Below are 21,114 nucleotides of genomic sequence, written 5' to 3'. Positions count from 1 at the left end.
AAGCAGGACCCCCCGCGCCCGGCCGGGCAAGCCCCAGCCCTCACCTGCGGCTCTCGCACCGGGCGGAGGGGCCGCGCCAGGTCCTTTGTTGGTGCGTTTCCAGCCTTTGTTTAGCGGTGGAAACAAGCCTGCCTTCCCCGAACCCGCTCCCGGCACATCCCCCCGGACCGCAGAGCCGTCCGTGGCGGAGGGAAGCGGGGGCAGAGGCAGGGCTCACAACGGGGCTTGGGAAGCGCTGCCAGAAACGCGACCGGGGCAACTTTCTCTGGGGAGGTGGATTCGTGTGTGTACAGAAATTGTCCGAGCTCAGCCTGGCTGGGAAGGAAAAGAAGACTGGAAAGGTAGAGGGAAAGGAAGAAAGACAGAGAGAGGAAAGGGAAAGGAAGGGAGAGAGAGGAGGAGAAAGAGAGAGAGAGACAGAGAAACAGAGAGATGGAAAGAAAGAGGGAAGGGGGAAGGAGAGAGGGAGAGAGAGAAAGAAGGAAAGAAGAAATAAAGTCTCGAGGCATATCTATCACTTTCTAATGCATGTGCAGAGAAGTCTGCTCCCAACTTCCCCCGCCGGCCCTGTGGAGGGAGCGGAGCGCAGCGGCCGCCCCTCTCCCCGGCAGGTCTCTTTGTGCCATCATTTTTGGCGATGTGAATCCCAGGCAGTCATTACCACACTTTGGCCCCTCTGAGTGCTGGAATTACCCTTTCCGGGGACTTTAATGGGCAAGCCATAGGGTTTTTCGCTGATCCGCAGCAGTTTTCGCTCCCTCCCCGTTTTTATGGGTGTATTATAGTTAGGGGTTATATAAATGTTTTTGAGTGTGATAACTGTAAATCCTAACATTTGCAAATGGCCCGGAGGCAAACTAACCTTGGACGGGCAGAGAGAGGGAGGGAGGGAGGGAGGGAGGGTCTCCCGCTACTGCTGATTAAAAGGAGACTTTAATAAGCGTCTAATTCACTCATCGGGAGTTTTATGGAGAAATTAGAGGACAACAAAAAAAGAGACATCTCCAGCGTGGGGGGAGGAGGCAGCAGAGGGGGGCTTCCACGGCTCTACCCCGGCGGCAGCCCAGGGCAAAAAGAAGAGGCAGCTGGGCCTCGCCAGTGCCACAGCCTCCCATCACAGAAAGAGCAGGAGGACTCACGTCTGGGCCAGCTCCTTTGGGTCAGAGGAGCAGCGCGGAACCGTCCTGCCCTCACCCCACCTCCCCCCCCCCGCGCTCCGCCGGTCCGGGGCAAAGAAATGAGCAGGCAGAGGAGCGGAGGGGGCTCCGGGACAGGCGGGCAGACAAAAGGAGATAGGTGGCAGGGGGTCTGTGGCGGGCGGGCAAGGCCGGCCCGCGGAGGCCGCCTCGCTGGGAGCCAGGTCCGGGGACCCCGCTTGCAGCGAGGGCTCCCCCAGCCCGCGGCCGGCAGGGGTTGCACCGAGGCGGAGCCCGGCGCCGGGAGCCGAGTGCCCGCTCCCTGCCTACCTGCCTGGGGAGGGAGGGGGCAGGCTCGGGTGCTCTGCGCCTAGGCTGTCCCCGTCCCCATATGTCTGTGGGCCGGCAGGCTTGGAGACTCGCCCCAGCTCCGGCCGGCCCGGTGCGCTAAGAGGCGGCTTTGTTGCAGAAGTGTCTCTTCACATTGTTGCCCCCCCCCTTCTTTCTTTTTCTTTTTTTTTTTTTTCCCCTCAATGAGGCTGCAAAAGGTCTCCGGCTTGTCTCGTTTTTGTGGCAAACGCTCTCTTGTAAAGAGGAGAGGTTAAAGTGTCGGTGACTGAATAAAGAGCAGCACACGTGGGCTATTACCATTCAGGGCAAACAAATGCAGAGAAGGGAAAAGCCAGCAGCAGGCAGGGCGAGGGGGGAGCGCGGCCCCCCCGGCGCACACACGCACCCGCCCCGCTGGCAGACCCCGTCCGCCGGCCTCCTCGCGGCCCCGGCGTCCCCCAGACATGCAACCCACCCATGGCTCACAAAAGAGCGAGAGAAAGAGAGAGGGGGAGACATGAGGGGGTCTTAGATAGGAAAAAAAAGAAAGTAGCTTTAGGGGGAATGTGCTGTGGAGTGTGAAATTGCAGCCCGTGGTGCTCCATATTGTACCAGAAGCTCTCCAAAAACTCATCCTCCAACGTGACCAGAGGTGCTTAGAGGGGGAGAGAGAGAGGGAGAGGGGGAGAGGGGCTCGGAGACACAGGGGGAGGGGAAGGATGGGGTTTTTTTATTCTTTTCGCACTCTCTTTCTTATTAATTCTTCGTTTAAAACCTAACTTTGTGTTTATTTGCTAAACTCGGCCACCAAGAGCAATCTCGGGTCTCCTGGGCAGAGTGGCTGGGGGGGCAGGGAGGGCGGCAGGGCCCTCTCTGCCTCTCCTCTCCTCGCCCTGCCCGGCCCGAGGAAAACCTCGCAGGCAGCTTTGATCCCGCTTCTGCATCACCACGCTGCTGCCTGGCACCTCAGTCCTGCCCCATGGCCCTCTCCCCCCATCCCGGGAAGATCAGACCCCAGCACCCCTACAGTGAAGGAGTGATCCCTGGTCTGGACACCCCTTTCCCCCGGGCGCTTGCTGAAGAGAGGCAGCAGGATGTCTCCTCAGGCCAGAAATCACCTTGTCCTCAGACAAAGCACCCCAAAAGTCGCCCGGGAAGGTTTTATCAAAGCGCCCCCTTTCTTGAAGACCCTGCTCACACTCACACACATGCCAACTCCTTCCTTTAAACGCTCATATCCCTGGGCTTTTTTTTTTTTTTCCTTTCCCCCCACAGCCAGGGATTTCGCCCTGGCCTTTCCCACGCGAGGCTGAATTAGTTGTCGTGGGTCAGAAAAATACATAGAGATGGTCAGCGCAGATTTATCCACTAAATCCGTAAATATGGTGCTGGGGAGTATTAAGGGCAGAGCTAAACCACCTCCAAACTACCAACATTTAGGCTGTAAGCGCTCGCACGCTTGGCAAGGGGATGAAGACAGGCGGTGTGTGGAGCCGAGGAGTTAGCGGCACCTCGATGTGGTATAAATACAAAACTTCTGCCCCCGCAGCGCGCCGTCCCGCTAGCCATAGGGTCGCGTTTAACTGGTTTCCAGCGTAAGCAGCGACAGACAGCCCGTAGAAAACTGGGAGCCAACGTGGGCGCACGTCCTGGCTCTGGCGACAACGACGATCCCAGACACAACAGTTTCGCTCCAGGCCTGACTTCTCCAAGGGGCTCCCCCCGCCGCCCGACCCCTATTGTTCCCGGGCGGAGCGCCCTTCCCCGGCTGGCAGCGGAGGAGGAGAGGCGGCAATCGCCGAGAACAGCGTTTGTTTAACCCGCTTCCCGGGGAGGAGGCGAGCTCGGAGAGTTGGCCAAGCCGAGGCAGCACGGGAGAACTAAAAAGACTTCGGAGGGGAGCTGAGAGAGCCCTCGCGGTTATGTGTATTGGGGCCGGGGGTGGGAAATAGGATCAATGGAGATTTCGGCTTGATCAGCTGGAGAAAGCCGGCTAATGGAGCAGATCGAAAGATAGCTATCGCCGCAACTCCCCCCCAAGTTTATTTTTCTTGAAATTTCCGCAGAGAGGCGGGCGCCTCTTTTGAAGTGTAAATGTTTCTAGCTTGGGGGGGGGGGGCTGGGTTAGCGAATAAGGGGGAGATCCTCAGATCCTCTCTGAGAAAGAGTAAAAGAAATGAAAGAGGGGAGAAAAGAAAAGAAAAGAAAAGAAAAGAAAAGAAAAGAAAAGAAAAGAAAAGAAAAGAAAAGAAAAGAAAAGAAAAGAAAAGAGAAAAGAAAAGAAAAGAAAAGAAAAGAAAAGAAAAGAAAAGAAAAGAGAAATAGAGGCGGAAAGGTTCATTTAAAGTGGGACGGGGGAAAAAGCACCCAGGGCTGGTGAAGTGGGAATCAGTTGGCGAGACGAGTGTGGAGCCGTGGGAGTGGGAAGAGGCCCGTGGTCTCGGCCTCGCCCGGGCCCGCAGGGCACACGGCCGTGCCCGGGGCTGCGGGGACAGGTCGGTATTTTTGATCTAGGCAGACAGAAATTGTTCGGTGGATTTAAATGTTGACAAAGCAATTCTTCCAGGAAGTGTGGTGTGGGAAGGGGCACCAGGTGATATTGTGGTATGTGTGGTGGGGGAAGGGGACAGCGAGCGGTCAGCTTTTTCCTTTTTCTTGCCTTTTTCTTTTCTTTTTCTCTTTTCTTTTTCATCTTTTCTTTTTCTCTTTTCTTTCCTTTGTCTTTTCTTTCCTCCTTTCCTTTCCTTTCCTTTCCTTTCCTTTCCTTTCCTTTCCTTTCCTTTCCTTTCCTTTCCTTTCCTTTCCTTTCCTTTCCTTTCCTTTCCTTTCCTTTCCTTTCCTTTCCTTTCCTTTCCTTTCCTTTCCTTTCCTTTCCTTTCCTTCTTCCCTCTTTCCCCGCTCCTCTTTCCTTTCCCCTTCCCTTTCTTTCCCGAGAAAGCAGTCTTGTTTTACCAGGCTCGGGGCTCCTCCGTTTACACGGGTTACCTCCGCGCTGTGGGACTCGAGCTTCGTCTCACAGAGCGCTCACATTGTGTACTTCTCGAGACTCTTATTGCTGCCTTTCTCCTCCCTGAGATGGGGAAACAGCAATAGAAACTACGGCAAAATACATCCTCGGGAGGAGATTTGGGGTCCGTCGTGTCCCCCCGCTCCGGGCCCACCACCAAGCTGTTATCTCCTCACCGTACAATCAACAGTTATAAAGGCCCACAGCGTCTCTGTGAGAGACAAAATTAACTCCCCGGGTGTTAATGACGGCACGGGGAGGGAGGCGAGGAAGGAAGTTCGCTGAAAGCGGAGGTCCTGGTGGGGACGGGCCGGTTAGCTAAGGCAGATACAACGCCGGAGGACGTACCCTTCCACCCGGCGTTGCTGGGGGCTCCTGCCGGCACCTCCCAGCCTCTGCCTTCGGGCTTGGCTGCGTGCTGTGTGCCTGAGCCCCGCCGCAAGGGCGCGGGGCGATCGGGGCTGTCTGGGCTGGAAGGGAGGGAGGAAGGGAGGGGGAACCGCTGGAAGACGAGAAGCGACCCAGACCGCTCGGCGAAGGAGGGCGAGAGAAGGGCCCTTTCCAGCCCCAGCCAGGGCGGGAGCGGCGGGATGGCGGAAGGGGTTAACGGCAGCGGCGATTAGCGCGCTCCCGGCCCGGCCGCCAACAGCAGTTGTGGTTGTTGGGGCGACTCACTAACCACCGGGCCCTCCGCCGCCTCGCCGGCAGGTGCGTGCGCGGGGCCGGGGATCGCGGCGGCCCCGCTGCCGGTCCGCGCCCGCCGCCGCCGCCGCCCCTTCCCCGCGCCCGCCGCGCCGCCAAGCCGACCGGAGGGCGCCATCTAGGGGCCTCGGCGGGGAGCGCCGCCGCCGCCCCGCACCTGCGCCCGCGCCCGCGCCCGCGCCCGGCCAACCCCTCCGCCCCGGCGCGGGGGGCGGCCCCGCCGCGGGCCCTGGACCCGGCTGCCCGCGGCCGGGGCGGGGGGGAGCGGCTGATAAGGGAGCCGGCGGGTGGGCGGGGGGCACCGCGGAGGGTGGGCGAGCTGCGGCCGGCGGGGCAGGGCAGGGCCGCCGCGGCGGCGGTGAGGGAGGGGGCCACCCCCGGCCCAGCGGCCGCTCGCAAACTTGGCGTCCGGCGGGAGTTCCCCGGGCGGGGCGGAGAGGCGCCTTCTGCAGCCGGGCGGCCGCGAACACCGCTCCCGAGCAGGCAGCGGAGAGCCCCCGCTCCTGCGGGAAATTTAGCCCGCGTGGGGGGCTTTCAGCTGTGCCCGCCGTGCCTCCCCGCAGTGCAGAGCCAGGAGCTGATCGCTGTCTCGCCTCACATTTAACCGTCGGTGGTGTCCAAAAAGAATTTTTTTTTTCCCCCAAATCATCCTTTTTGCACACGAGGGAAAGAGAGAGGGGAGCGGGGGGAGAGAAAGACAAAACATCAGCTGAAGTGCCAAAATGATTTATGAGACAGTGGAAAATATTTCATAAAGATCTCCCAGAGATTCTTTACTTGAACCAGTTAGAAAACAAAGGGGCTGTTTCGTGACAGATAACCAGAGGGACAGGGAAGGATGAAGGAAGAAAAGAGAAGAAGAAAGTACATTTCAGGCGATGGTAAACTCGCAGTCAAAACTGAGCTCGCAGCAATTTCCACCTTGCCTGTTTACTCCCGGTTATTACCCTGAGAAGGCATTTCCCCCTTGCTCTCTGTTGCTCTGCTAGGTCAAAGCCACGTCTATTTTAGCTGTAGACTTGTTTACGAAATAATTTTTAAATCCCGCTCCAGCATTAAAAAAAGAAAACAGCAGCAGAGATGTGGCAAGTGGGAGGTTGGATTTGGTGTTATTTCCCCAAATGCGCGTGAGGGGAAACTTTGCAATGACTGAAGTGGGCCCAACCTATCGGTTCAAAGAGGTGCGAGCAGCTCGCTCTTCCTTGCGTTCGTTCTCTCTCGGTCTCTGCAGCTTCTATTTATTTTTCTTTCTTTTTCCTCCTGACGCCTGTCTCTCTTGATCCCGCTCTCCTCTCTCTGCCTGTCTCCTCTCTCTTCCCCTTTCTCTCCCCCGCTCACCTCCTTCCTCCCTTTCTCTCTCAGTCCGTCTCCCACTTCAAGCTGCACACTGGGGAAGCCTGGATGTGTACCGAATCTCCCCCCGCCCCCGCCCTCGCCCCGAGTCGAGCCTCCGGTAAAAAAGCGCGGGGCATGAGAAGGGAGATGGAACTACCAAGCCGTGTGTGCGTGCGTGCGCCCGTCTGCGTGCGTTAAATAAGGGAGTTGAAGATCCAGAGCCGCAAGTGACAACAAAGCGGGGCTCACGTCCCTTCCCGCGGGCCGGGCCGGGGCGCCGCCGCCCCGCACACGCGTGGCCCGGGGCGCTCCGGAGCGCGCCGCCGGGACTCCCCTGCCGCCGGGTCCCGAAGGCGACGGCCCCCCCGCGCCGAGCGCCGCCGGCCCGGCCCTCCTCTCTCCTCTCCTCTCCTCTCTCCTCTCCCCTCTCCTCTCCTGGCCGCGCTCGGCTCGGCGCGCTGGCGAATCAGAGAGTGTCGGAATCTATTGCCTTTGTCTGACAAGTCATCCATCTCCGGGGAGGCGGGCGGGGGGCTGAGGGCGCTGCGGCTTTTAGAGAGACACACACCGGGAGCGGAGGCTCCAGTCTCCGGCCCCGGCTCCTCGCAAGCACTTCCCACCTCGGGCGAAAGTCCGCCGGGCGCCGGATCCTCCGCCCGGCCGAGAGGAGGGGGCGCGCCCGCCCGCCGCTCGCAGCTTTCCCGGGGATTGCTACTCCGCTTTGAACTTAAATGAACTAGTCCCGGACCGCGGGCGGAGGAGGAGGAGGAGGGAGAGCCGCGTCCTCCCGCGCCTTCTGCCGCCTGGCCGCCGGCCGCACCTTGCTCCGGCACCCCCTCCCCGCCGCCGGGGATGCTCTGAGCCCTCCCAGCCATGACACCCACCTGCCCCCCGGCGCCGCCAGCCCCTCGCTCCCACGGACTCTGCTGACTCCGCCGGCCCCGCCGCTCCGGCCCCCCAGAGCCGGCGCAGCCCGCCCGCCCCCCGGAAACTACTTTGCTCCCCGCTCCGCCGGGCAGGGGGGCCAGCGCACCCCGCCGCTCCCCTCCTCTCCTCTCCTTGTGTGTTTTTTTTCCTTTTTTTTTTTTGTTTTTTGTTTTGGTTTGGTTTGGTTTTTTTGTTATTTTTTTTTCTCCCCTAAGTCTTGAAGTTGAGTTTTAGAGGCGACACGGCGGCTTCAGCCGATTTCTTCCCCTTCCTTTGCCTCCCCATGGATATGCACTGCAAGGCAGACCCCTTCTCAGCAATGCACCGTGAGTACTGGAGCCCGGCTCCTTCCGCTGCTCTCCCTCTTTCTCATCCCTCCATTCCTCCTTCCCCGACCATTCTTCCTCACCTGATCCTCCTCCAGGTCCATCCTTTCACCGCCGGCCTCTCCTCCCCTGGCCGAAACCGGGCTTAGAGGGGCGTTCAGAAGGCAGGACGGGCATCGCCGGCCCCGGCGGCAGAGCGAGGGTCCCGAGCAGCCCAGGGCCCGGGAGGAGCAGAGCTCCGGGCCGGTGGCGGGGCGGGGGCCAGGACCCCCAGCCCCGGGGGCAGGTGGCTGCGTGCCGTGTGCGTGCGAAAGAAAACACCCCCCGACCCAGGTCTCTCCTCCGCAAAGGCACTTTCCCCCATCGCCCCTCGGACAACACGAGTTTATTCCGACTGGTGTCAGCCCCCCCCCCGGGCCGGACCCTGTCCCTGCCCCTGCCCCGCCGGACAGGGACGGGGCTGCCCGCAACCCCGCGTGGCTCTAAACCTCCAGTTTCCCCCGCGATCTGATGCTGTTTGCTTTGATTTCGGATTTCAGCTGCAGAGAGGGGAGACGCCAGTTTCAAATTAATGGCGGGTTGGTCGGTGGCTGTTCCGTGCTTCGGTTTGGTTTGGTTTGGTGAGAGGTTCGACTGCGGGAAAAATAGGACAACTGTACGGCCGGGAGACCTGGCAGCTTCGGAGGCTCACAAGAAGTCACAGTCCCTCCTGGTTTATTTACCAGGTCGCCAGTGTGCATTTTAAATGCATTCCTGGCACAGAGGAAAGTGCATTCGTGATATATTTTCACTGTAAAGAACCTTTCTATAAGAGGGGGACGAAGGAAAGCGAAAAGATCCCTTTACCGGGAACTTAGTGTAACGAGGAATTTTCAGGGACTTTAATTTCACCGCACGGAGGGAAAATAATTCCGAGATTTACATTAGAGAGAAAAAAAACCACAAAAAAAACCCCAAAAAACAAAACCCCAACCAAATAGTAGAAAGCCGAGATTGAGAGCATCTTGAGTTAGAAAATGAATAATTAAGAGCAATTTGTAACTTTTGACACCGAAACTTTTGAGGACACGCCCTGCCCGCTGCATAAAAACAAACCGAAAAGATATAAAATGGAAATGCTTGAAGTTTAAAAAAATCCGGATTTTGCCGTGAGAAGGAAGGCGCAGAAATACAAACCCATAATCAGATCCCCAAACGTGGATGTAGGTAACTGTCTTCCTTTTTCCAAATTAATGATTTCCAGGATATATTGCTTAAAAATGTAGGGTTTAATTTTCGAAGACCTTTAACAGAAAATAGTCCGTGCATTAGACGTTATTTTTAGTTTTCGGCAGTGCGACCTGCTTTCAGGCGCGATTGCAGTAATTCTGCCTCCGGTACGATCCGGAACATGTAGGCAGCCGAAAGAGGCATTTCACCGTCGCTGATTTTTTAAAAACTCCAGTGACATTCGTGAACAATTTTGGCTTCCGATTAAAAAAAAAATAAAACCAACGTTCGATTTGTTCCCTAAAGTGTATTTCTAGAGCTACAGACCCTAGATATTAGTAAGCAATTAAAATACATACGGGCGCGGACTCCTGACACACACACACAGAGACAGCAAAACATGATCTGTACGAAAGCGGTACGACGGGCTGGGTATGTGTATATACGGACGCCGGCACTTATACGCGGATAAATACACGTAAATATCTTACTGCTCCGATAGAAATAACCTTAGAAAACCACGGGGCAGAGCAAAACAAACTCGTGTGAAAAATATCAGGGCTGCAATAATTTGAATTATTAATTTTTAATCTTTTTTGCATCTGTTGCCTTTTAATACTTTGTAATGCGAGTTATAAAAGGTGCTTTGAATTATTTATCATGGAGTTGCCGAAGAAATTGCTGTCTTGTAACTTTAGAGGCAACATGTGCAAAAGGGGTTCTGAACAAATGAAGAAAACACACAGCAACATATACCCGCGGGTTTTAGTGGAGGAAGATAAATATTCCCCCTCCACTCTGAACCCCTAAATATGTTTTCAGAAAGACTAACAAAAGAATGCAACAAATAACCCCCGGCTCATCGGGGAAGGGATGGGGAAGCCAGCCGGCGCCCTGGCCGAGGCGGCTGGGAGGGGATATGTGGAGGTGTTACTGAAGGGGTGGGGGAGATGGAAAAAAACTCTATTTGTGCGAAAGGACTTGGATCGATCGCAGGGCAATGAGAGTTTCCACTAAGTTCAGAGCCAATAAGTCAGTGTCAGAAGCAGGGGAGAAAAAAACCTCAGCGAAAATACAAACAGATCATTTTTCAGCAAACTGCAAAACGAACTAAGATCTCTTGGCGAGGAAGATACAGAAGGTTACGGTTGTGTGAAAGGAAAGCTTTAATACAGAGTGCACTCCACAGCTATATCAGCTGGGTATTGCGGAGATAGAGATACCCAGGTAGCAGCGCCAGCGAAGCTGCACCGCCTGCGAGTGTGCATCTCCCCACACGCCCGGGTAAAGGCGACCTGCTCCGGTCTCTAAGGCAGACCACCCCAAGTGCAAGCGGTTCACAACCGCCTGTCTTGCTGAGTCCCAAAAGGAGATATTTCCCTTTATTCCTGTCATCCCGTTCCTCCTGCCCACGCTTAGCAGGTGCATACTTATTTTTTCCCCAAGTTATTTCTCGAAATGGAGAAGGACAGATCGGAAAACAGCGATCCTAGCAGTCCTATCTGAGAGACCGCAGTTTTTTGCCTGGAGAGGGGGGAACAGAGGAAAACGGAGCATTTTAAATTCTCTCTGAATTAGATTGGGGTTCGGGGGAGGAAAGACGGAACCGTGCGAGTCTGTTAGATTTTTTTTTTTTTTTACTGGAGGATTTTTCCTTTAAAGATCGAAAGCTGAAGAGAGAGAGGGTCTGTCTGTAAACGAACACCGGCGCGGGACACAAAATATTTTCTTTCTCTCTCCCTACATTTCTTTGCCTTTCTCTTGTTCTCTCTGAATCCCTTCAACTCGCATCCGAAAATAACGGGAGAGGACGCGTTGTAAGGGGGACATGCCGCGGGGTGAGGGAGGGCGGGGTTCGCGAGTAACTGTAATTGACAATGTGATAGAAAATCGCGGAAAGAAAATGAAAGGCGAGAGGAAAAGCCCAAGAGTAGAGAGAAGGGGGACTGCGGCAGGGTCCGCCCGAAGCCGCTCAGCAGCTGAGCTCCGGAGTTCGGGAGCGCATCCCTCCCCAACTCTTGGGAGAGGAGCCGGCGCGGGCACTGCCTCCGTCCTCGCCTCACCACAATGGCCCCGAGTAGCCGCCGCTCCGGCGTCCCGGGGGGGGGGCCGCGGGAGGGAGAGGTGCTCTCTGGCCCAGGGTAGGGGAGACGGCGTACGGGGGGGACAGTTCCCGGCTAGTCTCCGGCTCGGGAAAATTCACTCTGCCTTCTCTTTCCTTCCCATCTCTCCTTCTTTCTCTTTCTTCCTTTCTCTTTCTTCCTGTCTCTTTTCTTTCTTTTGCTCTCGCTCTTTCCCCTCTTTCTTCCTTTTTCTTCTCTTTCTCTCTTTATATTTCCTTTTCTTTATCTTTCTTTCTCTCGTTATCTTTCTTTCTCTTATTCTCCCTCGTTTTTCCTCTTTCTGTCTCTCTTTCACCCCTTTCCTCTTCTGTCTCTCTCCCACGTCCTGTTCCCCCCTCTCGAACCCCCGCCATCACCTCCATCCATCTGTAGTGACTGGAGATTTTGCAGTACGAGTGGTGAAGAATCCACGACTAACGGTGTGTTTCTGGTGTGCGTGGGTTGTTGTGTTTTTTTTATTTCTCTTTCCCCAGCAGGGCACGGGGGTGTGAACCAGCTCGGGGGGGTGTTTGTGAACGGCAGGCCCCTACCTGACGTGGTGAGACAAAGGATAGTGGAGCTGGCTCACCAGGGGGTGCGACCCTGTGACATTTCCAGGCAGCTGCGGGTCAGCCACGGTTGTGTCAGCAAGATCCTGGGCAGGTAAGGAAAGAGGCAGCTCCTTCCCCTCCCCTGGGACGGCAACGGTGCATCCCTTCCCCGCTCCGGTGTGACCTCCCGCCCTTCTTCCCCCGGCACCGGGCTCTCCCCGCCACCTCCCCGAGCGGCCCCGGCACCTCCGCGCCGTGGGAGCCCGGGGCTGAGCGGAGCCCCCTCCTCCAGCCGGCAAGGACACGCTCCCCCCCCCCCCCCCCCCCCGGCCCGGCGGTGTTTGGAAACTCCTGGGAAGACAAACAATTTAGGAGGGGTGGGCGGGAGGGCGGGAAAGAGAAGGGACGGGGGGAGAAAAAACTGAAAGAACGACAAAAAAAACCCTCCGACAACAACAACAAAAAATCCCCCAACTCGCAACAATCCGTGAGCGGCCTTAGCAAATACACGGGTAAATAAACAAACAACGGGGCAAATAAATAAATAAATACCCGCGGTAACCGATCGCCGCCAAATGTGGTGTGAAATATCCCCAGGGGCAAGCCGGGGCGGTGTGTGTGTGGGGGGGAACCCGGCGCCTCCGGGCCCGGCCGCTCGGACGCGGAGCGGTGTCAGCAGGCGGCAGAGCCCCAGACGCCTGTGCGTGTGGTGTGTGTGCGCTGCCGTGCCCTCCGCAAAGGACGGGTCAGAGCCGCTGCCGCCAACAGAGCTAATGGCCAGCGGGGAGGTGGGCTGGAGCGGCCCCGTACGAGCACCCGCTTCCCAGGGACCGGGGCGGGGGGGGTAATAAACCGCGCTCCCGCACCCAAAGCCCCGCCAGCGCCCGGAGCCGGGAAGAGCCGGCCGGGAGAGCCGGGGAGTGGGGGCGCGGCACTGCTCGCTCCCCGCGCCCCCGCCCCGGCCGCCCGGCCCGGCCCGGCCCGGCCCTGCCCCGCGGTCGGCGGGCTTCGCCTCCGGTCGGCCGCATCGGGGCGAGGGTTTTCGTTTTGTTTCTCGATCCCCGGGCCTGAAACGAGTGGGTGCCTGTAAGGCGGGGGAAGGGGGAGGCGGCGAACAGCCCAGCGCCTCTCGCTTCTGAAACACACACACAAAAAAGGGGGGGGGGGGGGGGGGAGGAGGAAAAAAAAAAAAAAAGGAGAGCGGGAGCGAGCCCTGGAAAGGAGAAGGGGCTCCCCCAGCCCCAGGCGGCCCGGCGCCATGCGGCACCCGAGCCGCCGCGGCCCGACGCCGCGCACCGGTGGGCCGAAGCCGAGGTGGGGCGCGGGGCGCTCCGAGGGGCAGGCGAGCACCGGGTGCTCGGGGACGGCGGGTCTGTTCTGGGCACGGCAGGTCACTGACCATCTTTTGTGCAGGTATTACGAGACGGGGAGCATCAAGCCCGGCGTGATCGGCGGCTCCAAACCCAAGGTGGCGACCCCCAAAGTAGTGGATAAAATCGCCGAGTACAAGAGACAAAACCCGACAATGTTCGCCTGGGAGATCCGGGACAGGCTACTAGCCGAGGGCATCTGCGACAACGACACGGTCCCCAGCGTCTCCTCCATAAACAGGTAAGAGCAACGCCGCAGCCCTGCTCGCGGCCCGATCGCCTCTTTACGGCCTCATAAAAGCCCTCTCAACAGAGCGGACGGCCCAATCCTTCCTCGGTCAGGTTAGAGCCGCCCCGCGCCAGCCCCGCGCCCGCAGCGGGTCCCCCGGGCATGGCCCGCCAGCCCCCCCGGCCCCGCCGTGACCCCGAGCCCGCTCCCGGGCAGGGGGGCCGGAGCCGGCTGCCCCTCGCTCCAGGCCCGGGCAGCGGGGGGGAGCGAGCGGGTCTGCCCCGGGGCTGGCCGCTGCACGCCACAAGGGCTGCGGCTTGGGACTGCCGCCTGGCACGGGGCGGGCAGCGCTGCCGCGAGAGCAGCTGAGCTCCCCCCCGCCGAGCAGTCCGGCGGTGCCGCAAGGTTTGGGGGCCGTTCGGGCTGGGGGGGGCACGGGCGGCGGAGCCGGGCTTTCCCTTGTCCCTCCAACGCCCCTCCCGGGGCCTGAACGACCGCCAGCCTTGTCGGGGTATTAGGGCTGTGAGCCGAAAAGCTGCCGTTATCCGCTGCTGAGCCGAGCTGAGAGCCCCCAGCCGCCGAGTGCTGGAGGAAGGCTTCCCTTGCACCCGCTCCCCCCGGTTCACTCCTCATCGCTAGCCGGAGGGAACGGCTAAACTTGCGAGGCGGTCCCTTTCCCCGGCTGGGGAGCGCTGCTCCCTGCGGTCCCTGCGGCTCCCGGCTCGGGTTGATCCCTGCCCTCGCAGGAGGCTGGGGAGCAGCAGGATCGATTCAGCACTAGAGAACAATTTCCCCCCATCTCCTTCCCCAGCTGCTAGGGTGCGACTTTTGTTGGTGGAGGGACTCAGATTGGGTCTCAGGTTTGAGGTGACAAAAATAACCATATGACAGGCAAAAAGAAAGGATCGATGCAGGAGAAAGAGGCCGGTGATAGATGTAATCAAGTACTAACACACGGCAAAGCGCTCAGACTGTTCACGTGCCCACACATTCAAACGCAGCGTCCATCAGGTCCTCACACTTTGGCAACACACAACACCCTTGCACAGTAAAAGTAATTATGCTGTTTTAGCGTAACGGATGTACAGATACCTTGACTGTGCCCACAGAAGTACAACCTTGAGAAACAGAGTAACACAGGGATATCTGCAAAGGGTACATACATAGGCACAAAATAACCTCACCAACAGAGTAGAGAATACATGAAATTTTGCACGCAGTCCCAAATATACAGCGCTTCCCACTCAAATAAATGTGTGTAGGGTATATGTAAATATGCATGCAGGCTTTTGTAGCGTCCACATAGATAAAAAACGCACAAGTAGGTATATTGGCCCTTTTGATACATAACAAGTTTAGCCAGCTTTTTTTTTTTGAAAAACCTGTATTTATAGCAAGGGAAGCAAAAAATAAATAGCAGGGAAAACACAGTGGTATTTTTTGTCTTGCGCTTTTCACGGCAGATTTATCAAAATATGTCTAATAACTCAGACTGTGTATTTCTAAATCTGGCATCCTATATAAATGGGTTTTAATATTTTGCAAATGATATGGAATTATCCCAAATCATCTTGAAAACAGCAGGTAGAATTAGCTACTGGAATGTACCTTGGCTAAGAAAGATTCCCTCAGACACACTGTCTCTGTAATATACTGCTAGGCTACCCTAGGAAATTATCCCTGTGTGTGCCATCTGTATTAAAATGGTTATTAAGTTATGAACAGGGTAACATAATACTGATCGGCTAATTATACACCCTCCTAAAAAACCTCCAGGTCTCTGTTACTCTCTCAGTCAGGTATTGAAATAATAACAGTTTGACATTCAGACACCTTACAAAGGCAGCTGCGGAAGGACAGCCAGCTATCCCTGGGAGGAATTAAGCTGGTGGTACAGAAGTCCAGAGGAACAGCTGTGGGCTTTTTGGAGGAATAGCATATATGGACCCGACACACATGTATACTTCAGCTAGCTCAAGGGGTCTTAGCATTCAGATGTCACTGAACTCTCAGCCTTCTGCCTGCTGGACCCAATGCCTTGTGTCTGGGTTGCAATGTCCTGGGCAGAAGGCTGAGCGCCAGGTTTTGCTCCCACCTTTGCTACCAGTTTGTGGCAGGGCTTTGCGGGTTTTGTTCCTCAGTTTCGCCACCCTGGAAATGAAAACTGATCCTTCTCGGAAGGAGGTGGGAACAGATGTCAGTTAGATTGCGCTTATAAAATGCTTTGAGAAGGACAAGTGCTTTGTAGATGCTAAGTATTATTATATTAAAGAGGCTCAGCTGTGACCCACCATGTTTGATTCATACTGCGATGACATTTGAGTGTGTAGTCACCAAAGCACAAGAGCATTTTGGCTTCATGTGATTAAGTCTTTCTCCATTCCTTTTAAAAATTCAGGCCCAACTTCTCACTGTTCACCTTTGTATAAGGCTCCCCAAACCTCACATCTGTGAGGAAGTGAGCCCATTATATCACAGGTCATAAAATTTGCAAGTCTGTGCTAGGCAAGAACAGGACCGTGAACTGGGAAAAAATTGCAGTGGAGTAGGAAACAACAAGTATATAAGGGCCCGATCCCAGTGCTGCGGAGAGTAGCGTGAACTTCATCACTCCACTGACTTTTGTGACTCCAGCTCACAAAACTCACAAAACACAAAGAGGGGACTAAGTTCACAATTTAAATATACATTTTTCTCTCTTGCATTGTCAAAACACACATATGGAATTGGGTCAATTCTTTGTAACAGCACATCTCTTACCTGCGGTATGATCACAAATTGAAGTTAATCTAACACTCTGAGTCTCTGAGCAGCTTCAGATAGATGACAGTTTTAAAACCCAACCTTGTAGAAGTATCTGTCTTCTTATTTTCACAAAATGTGGAGTTTCCAAAGCAAAATCTGCATTGGCCCTGTGTCCAGAATTGTTAGAGCTACATCCATGAGCGGTTTAACATCTTGAGACTCTAAGCGAGGCATTTACAGAAGTAGAAGTCACCTGTGTCCCTAGATAGACTGTGAATACTGCACTTCAAAATGGACATCTCCTTGTACATGGGAAAAAATTACTTCTGGTTATTATAAGATTTTCTGAAAATGTATTAATTACTTTTTATTTCCTTTCTTTCTGGGGATTAGTCTAACATTAACAAAGACTTTTGGGTGAGAGACTAGAAAACAATGCCATTTCAATTCAAATTTTAAAGTCTCCCTACAACATTTAAAAAATCTATTTTTCATTAATTATTTTTTGTGATACGTGAATTCTATGTGCCTACATTGTACTGATCTGTCAGTATTACACTGAGAATATTGGGACACATTTGGGACAACACGTAATTCAGTATTGCGATTTATCAGAAACTTCTTCCTACTAAACTCATGCAGATAAAAGCTAGATACAAACTCGGGTGAAAAACATGACTTAACTACCCTGTCAAGATTCAGGAAAAAAACCTAAAGTCTTCTCCTATGTGGTAGTTTTCCTTTAATTATGGCCAAAAAGTCTAGAGAGTATACTAGTTAATAAGCAAAGCGCACCAGAACTGACAGGATCAGGACAGAGCAGTTATCTCTGCACCGGGAGCTTCATACATTAGGTACTATACAGTATAAACCTATTGTGTATGTGTAGGTATACACACACACACATATATATACATACGTGTGTATATATATACATACATCTATGTAAACACACACACATACGCACAGTGCATGTAATTGAGAAGCAGGCAAGTGACAGAAGCTCTTGATTCTTTGGTTAGCAATTAGTGCTTACTTTAAATCACTTGAGCACCTTACTTCTTGAGCACCCTGCCAGCCCGAACTTTTCCATCTATCATATAACTATAAATGAGTTATCTTTGGTCACTTTGGGTTAGAATATTTCAACTGGATTTAGGCACTGCTATAAGCCTTGCGGTGGTCTCCTAAGTATGAACTCAGAGGCAGATGTCAATGAGAATTTTTCCTTTGCTTTGTGGCACATACAGTTAGCCTAAGAACACAGCTTTCATGAGATAATAATCACCTCAGAAAAATCTTTTGTATTAGACAGTGTACTTTAGTAGGAACAGGACGGAGCACTTCGCGGACGCGTGTTCACGGTTATGCAGCAAGGGATGCAATGGGCATTGTAGTTTAAGCGTTACTTCCTGCTTCTCTTAAATTAATTAATTCCTTACAGGCCCAGAAAGGCAAAGCAAAACAATGCCCCCACAATTTGTCCCTCTATCCTAGCTCTCCTGCGGCCGGGTTCAGTACTAGGGACTCCCAGTTAGTCCTTATCCAAGGAATGCCAAAGCCAAAGCATTACGGAGTTCAGTCAGCCTTCTGGATACACTTCGGACCCTGAGTTCCTGAGAGTAGACCTAACTTAATACCAACTGTAGGGAATAGAGTTTAGTGGCTATATTATCTCAGTCAAGCCAACAGATGTTTTTTCAATCTTCTCTTAGGTATTGGGTATATGTTAATTTCTAGTTAATTTCCAGTGTTAAGTGCTTGGTTTGGGGAGATGTTTCCTGTTTCATTATATAACAATCGGCTAATGATTCCTAGTTAAAGTCTCCAGTAATGATGTACTCTTTAAAAATACTTACGGAAAGACACACACATTGATTCAGGTTATAATGACCAGTGAAATATACTTGTACATTGAAATATTATTGAGCATGTGGCCAGTTTCTGTGGCCGTGGGCAGGCCTGTAGTTTAGAGCAAAGAATGGCATATTAGGAGATCAGATTTCTCTTACCAGTTCTGCCATTAACTTTCTGGTTATCTTGGGCAGGTCACATGGACTCCTTATGAGGTTGCTTTGCCATCTGTAAAATGAAAATAACAGTATTTAGCTACCTTTGTAAAACTTGGTGTGACCTTTCACTAAAAATGCCCATGGAGTTCAACACGTGACGAGGAAAGCTTCAACACTGGAGCTATCTTGTTTTACATCAGCTGAGGCTGTAGTCCACGCAAGGGAGATAGAATTGAACAGAATCTCGATTGAGGTAAATGTAATGTCTCAAGACAAACAGTCGAGTCTGGCAAAAGGCAGGGCGTATTAAGGCAGGGGCTGTGTCATATGCGGAAGAAATCAATGTTATGGCAACAGAGCTTTCTGAGTCACTCTCGCTAGCCTCGCTTGAGAATTTCCCCAAAGGACACTCTGGTCAAAGCCACTGGTGAATCTCTCCCTGTCTTTTCCACCGAACAAATCTGGAATTCTTGGAGGACAGGTAATGAGTCCAGGGAGAAGTTGGAAGAGTACAGAGTATCTCTGATGGCGGCTTGTTCATGGTGACCAAAAGCAGTGACAGCTACGTGGCCTGCAGTGAACACGGGGTGAACTGCACTGTTTTAACTGGCAAACATGTTTGTGTCACACAAACCTATCACCACCATCACTACTTAGTAGCTACAAGCCAGTTTTCTCAGTAGAGAGACCAATGGTTAGACTGGCCATGTAGACTGGATTAGCCTCTGACTGCGAATGTGTTGGTGCAAGGCAGGGGTGAAGAAAAGTTGTCCGACAGTACCCAACAGAGTTTACCAGGTCTCATAACCTGGCACTTCTTGTGGCGCACAGAAGAAACTTGGGATCCTAGCAGGGATCCTCTCCCTTAGTTGATGCTGAGTGTAAGGTTTCCCTGTGATTTCCTGCATCAAGGCATGCTCTCAAGGTAGAAGACTTCTACTGCCAGTTTTCAGCTGAGCAAAGAAAGTGATTGGGTCACACAGGGCTTCATTACAGGGAATATACTCCTTTAAATTCAGATTCTTTTCCATCAGACACAAACCTGGTATTATCTTCTTTTTATCATTGCAAATAAAGGACAGGCTCATAAAGCAGAGGTTACAGACAATGTTACTGCAGCTGAAAGAGTAAATGAATGCTCACAGCATTTCTCTTTGTCTTATTCATCATATCTGGCCACTGGAAGGTTGTATGGTGGGAACTACAATAAGCTAGCTGCATTTTTTCTAATTTTCATATTGCAGAGATATTAGCTCAACAGAGGCGGTTAGCAAGTAAAATTGGTTGTGCCTGGGAAGTTTTGAGCTCCCTGTTCTATGAACCTCGAAGTTTAGAACCACATCGGTCTCTTTATCACCTAAAAATACCAGCCCTTCCTTTTTGTATAGATGTACAGAAAGCTTGATTTTTGTTGGAAGTTAAACATTTTCAAGCTTTTGCATCTAATGAATGATTGCTGCATTCTGCCATAGAGGTAGCTGCATTTCAGTGCTGGGTGAGTGAGTCTTATGGAGCTAAACCTCATTTACCAGAATCACTATTATGTGAAAAAACTCATTTGACTTTGGGAGAAAAGAGGAGAAAATATAAGTGGCTTGGCCAAGCAATGACAAAGTGGTGAGAACAATATAGTGATCTGAAGGGCACAGTCCCTCCAACAGGAAAGGAATTATTCACGTTTAAACAAAGTAGTATAGCCAGGAATGAAGAGAGGGAAATAAGAAAGAAAACATTTAAATGGTAGCAGAAGGTATCCCCTGATAGTAAGGTCCATTAAGTTGTGGAATTGCATCCCATAGGAATTCCTGATTTCTTGGAATATATATATAACTAGATGGCATTAATAACAAGCAAACGTACAATAAGAAATAATCTTGTGTTGGCTAAAGAGATAGATAATGCTTTAGCAGGCCAGCTGGACCCTTTATGATATGATGACATGATGCATACAAAACAAAGTTGTGTTTTCAGCCATATATCAAATATCCCCCCAAACCCGTCTCTGATCCTAAAGCCCATTCAAACAAAAGATTTCTGTATTACTTGAATAAAAAGATACGACTTCAAAACCATTGAACAAGGCTGAGCTTCACTTAGATTCCATGGTCTTTAAGGCATGTTGAAATTCAAATGGATTTTAGGCTCTCTTCTTACAATCAGCAAAATATTTAGGGATCCCACTTTTGGGGAGGGTGTCTATAAATGGAAAGGTAGAGACTTCCAAAAGCATTTGTCATTGGCCTGACATCTGTGCAGCTAACTAGGGCTTTAGGAAATCCCATCTGTGTGTAGATGGCTCTGATGGTGATTACTACTCATGAAAGCTTCAGAAAGGTTTGAGTTCTTCTCCCAATCATTTTTTAAACTGAGAGCTAACGGAAATGAGGATTTTTCCACTGTAATCCCAATTAATCTACTGGAGCCTATACATGCATGGCCATATTTACCAGTCCCAACTGTTTAAAAATGCCAAGGCAGAGCGTAAATCATGCAATCGGCATAAAAATAATGAGTACTTGTAATACAACATGGGTTTGTTTTTACTTGTTTTCTCTTCTTTACCCTAAATTTTTAAAGGGATTTGGATATCTGACTCCCATTAAAACAACTTTAAAAACACCTTAACAATGCAGTCCTTTGAGCCTTCAGAGAGCTGACAGGCCCCTTCTCAAGCCCCCCCAAGCACTGGAAACAGACTTTATTAAATGAGAACTGAAATTCTTATGCTATCACTTGACTAGAGGAGCTGGAAAACCCACAACAAACACCGTTAGGCTTGTGATGAAATACTAGACAGTATGATATTCAGTGCTAGCCTCCAATTTTCTCTAGTGCCAGTAACTGAGAGCTGATTTTGTAGCACTTATATGGCTATCTACCCAGCTGAAAATCACAAATCTAATCACTTGGTTTCCAAACTCCTCAGAGTGCACTTACAAATATTCATTTCCAATCAATTTGCACCTGCTAATATTTCTCAAAGCTCACATGTGATGACAGAGTCAGAAGCAATGCCGGTGCTTACTATTTCTATTGCAATAGCATAAAGAGGCTCTGTGCATAGATCACAGCCCATTGTCCAAAAAAGGCACAGCGTACATAGAAATTTCTTTTGAGAGGTTCTTTTAGAAAA

The 21,114-nt window shown here is 52.5% G+C and overlaps 1 protein-coding gene across 4 annotated transcripts in view; it reads left to right on the top strand.

Annotated features, from left to right (window-relative positions):
• The first annotated feature begins 7,705 nt into the window (after nucleotides 1-7,705).
• PAX2 (paired box 2) overlaps nucleotides 7,706-21,114 on the top strand; it is an 84,722-nt gene continuing 71,313 nt past the window's right edge. For 2 of the 4 annotated variants that reach the window (XM_075025908.1, XM_075025907.1), the window contains exons 1-3: nucleotides 7,721-7,763; nucleotides 11,572-11,737; nucleotides 13,039-13,236. In XM_075025908.1, the coding sequence (XP_074882009.1) occupies nucleotides 7,721-7,763; nucleotides 11,572-11,737; nucleotides 13,039-13,236 (407 nt within the window). Of the gene's footprint in view, nucleotides 7,764-11,568; nucleotides 11,738-13,038; nucleotides 13,237-21,114 lie in introns of all 4 variants that reach the window. The other 2 variants (XM_075025909.1, XM_075025906.1) reach the window with 2 other exon arrangements.

Source organism: Buteo buteo, chromosome 4 (genome assembly GCF_964188355.1).
Source record: "Buteo buteo chromosome 4, bButBut1.hap1.1, whole genome shotgun sequence".
NCBI classification, from domain to species: Eukaryota; Metazoa; Chordata; class Aves; order Accipitriformes; family Accipitridae; genus Buteo; species Buteo buteo.
Note: the sequence above shows the minus strand (reverse complement) of the source record. Positions and strands in the feature narration are given on the sequence as shown.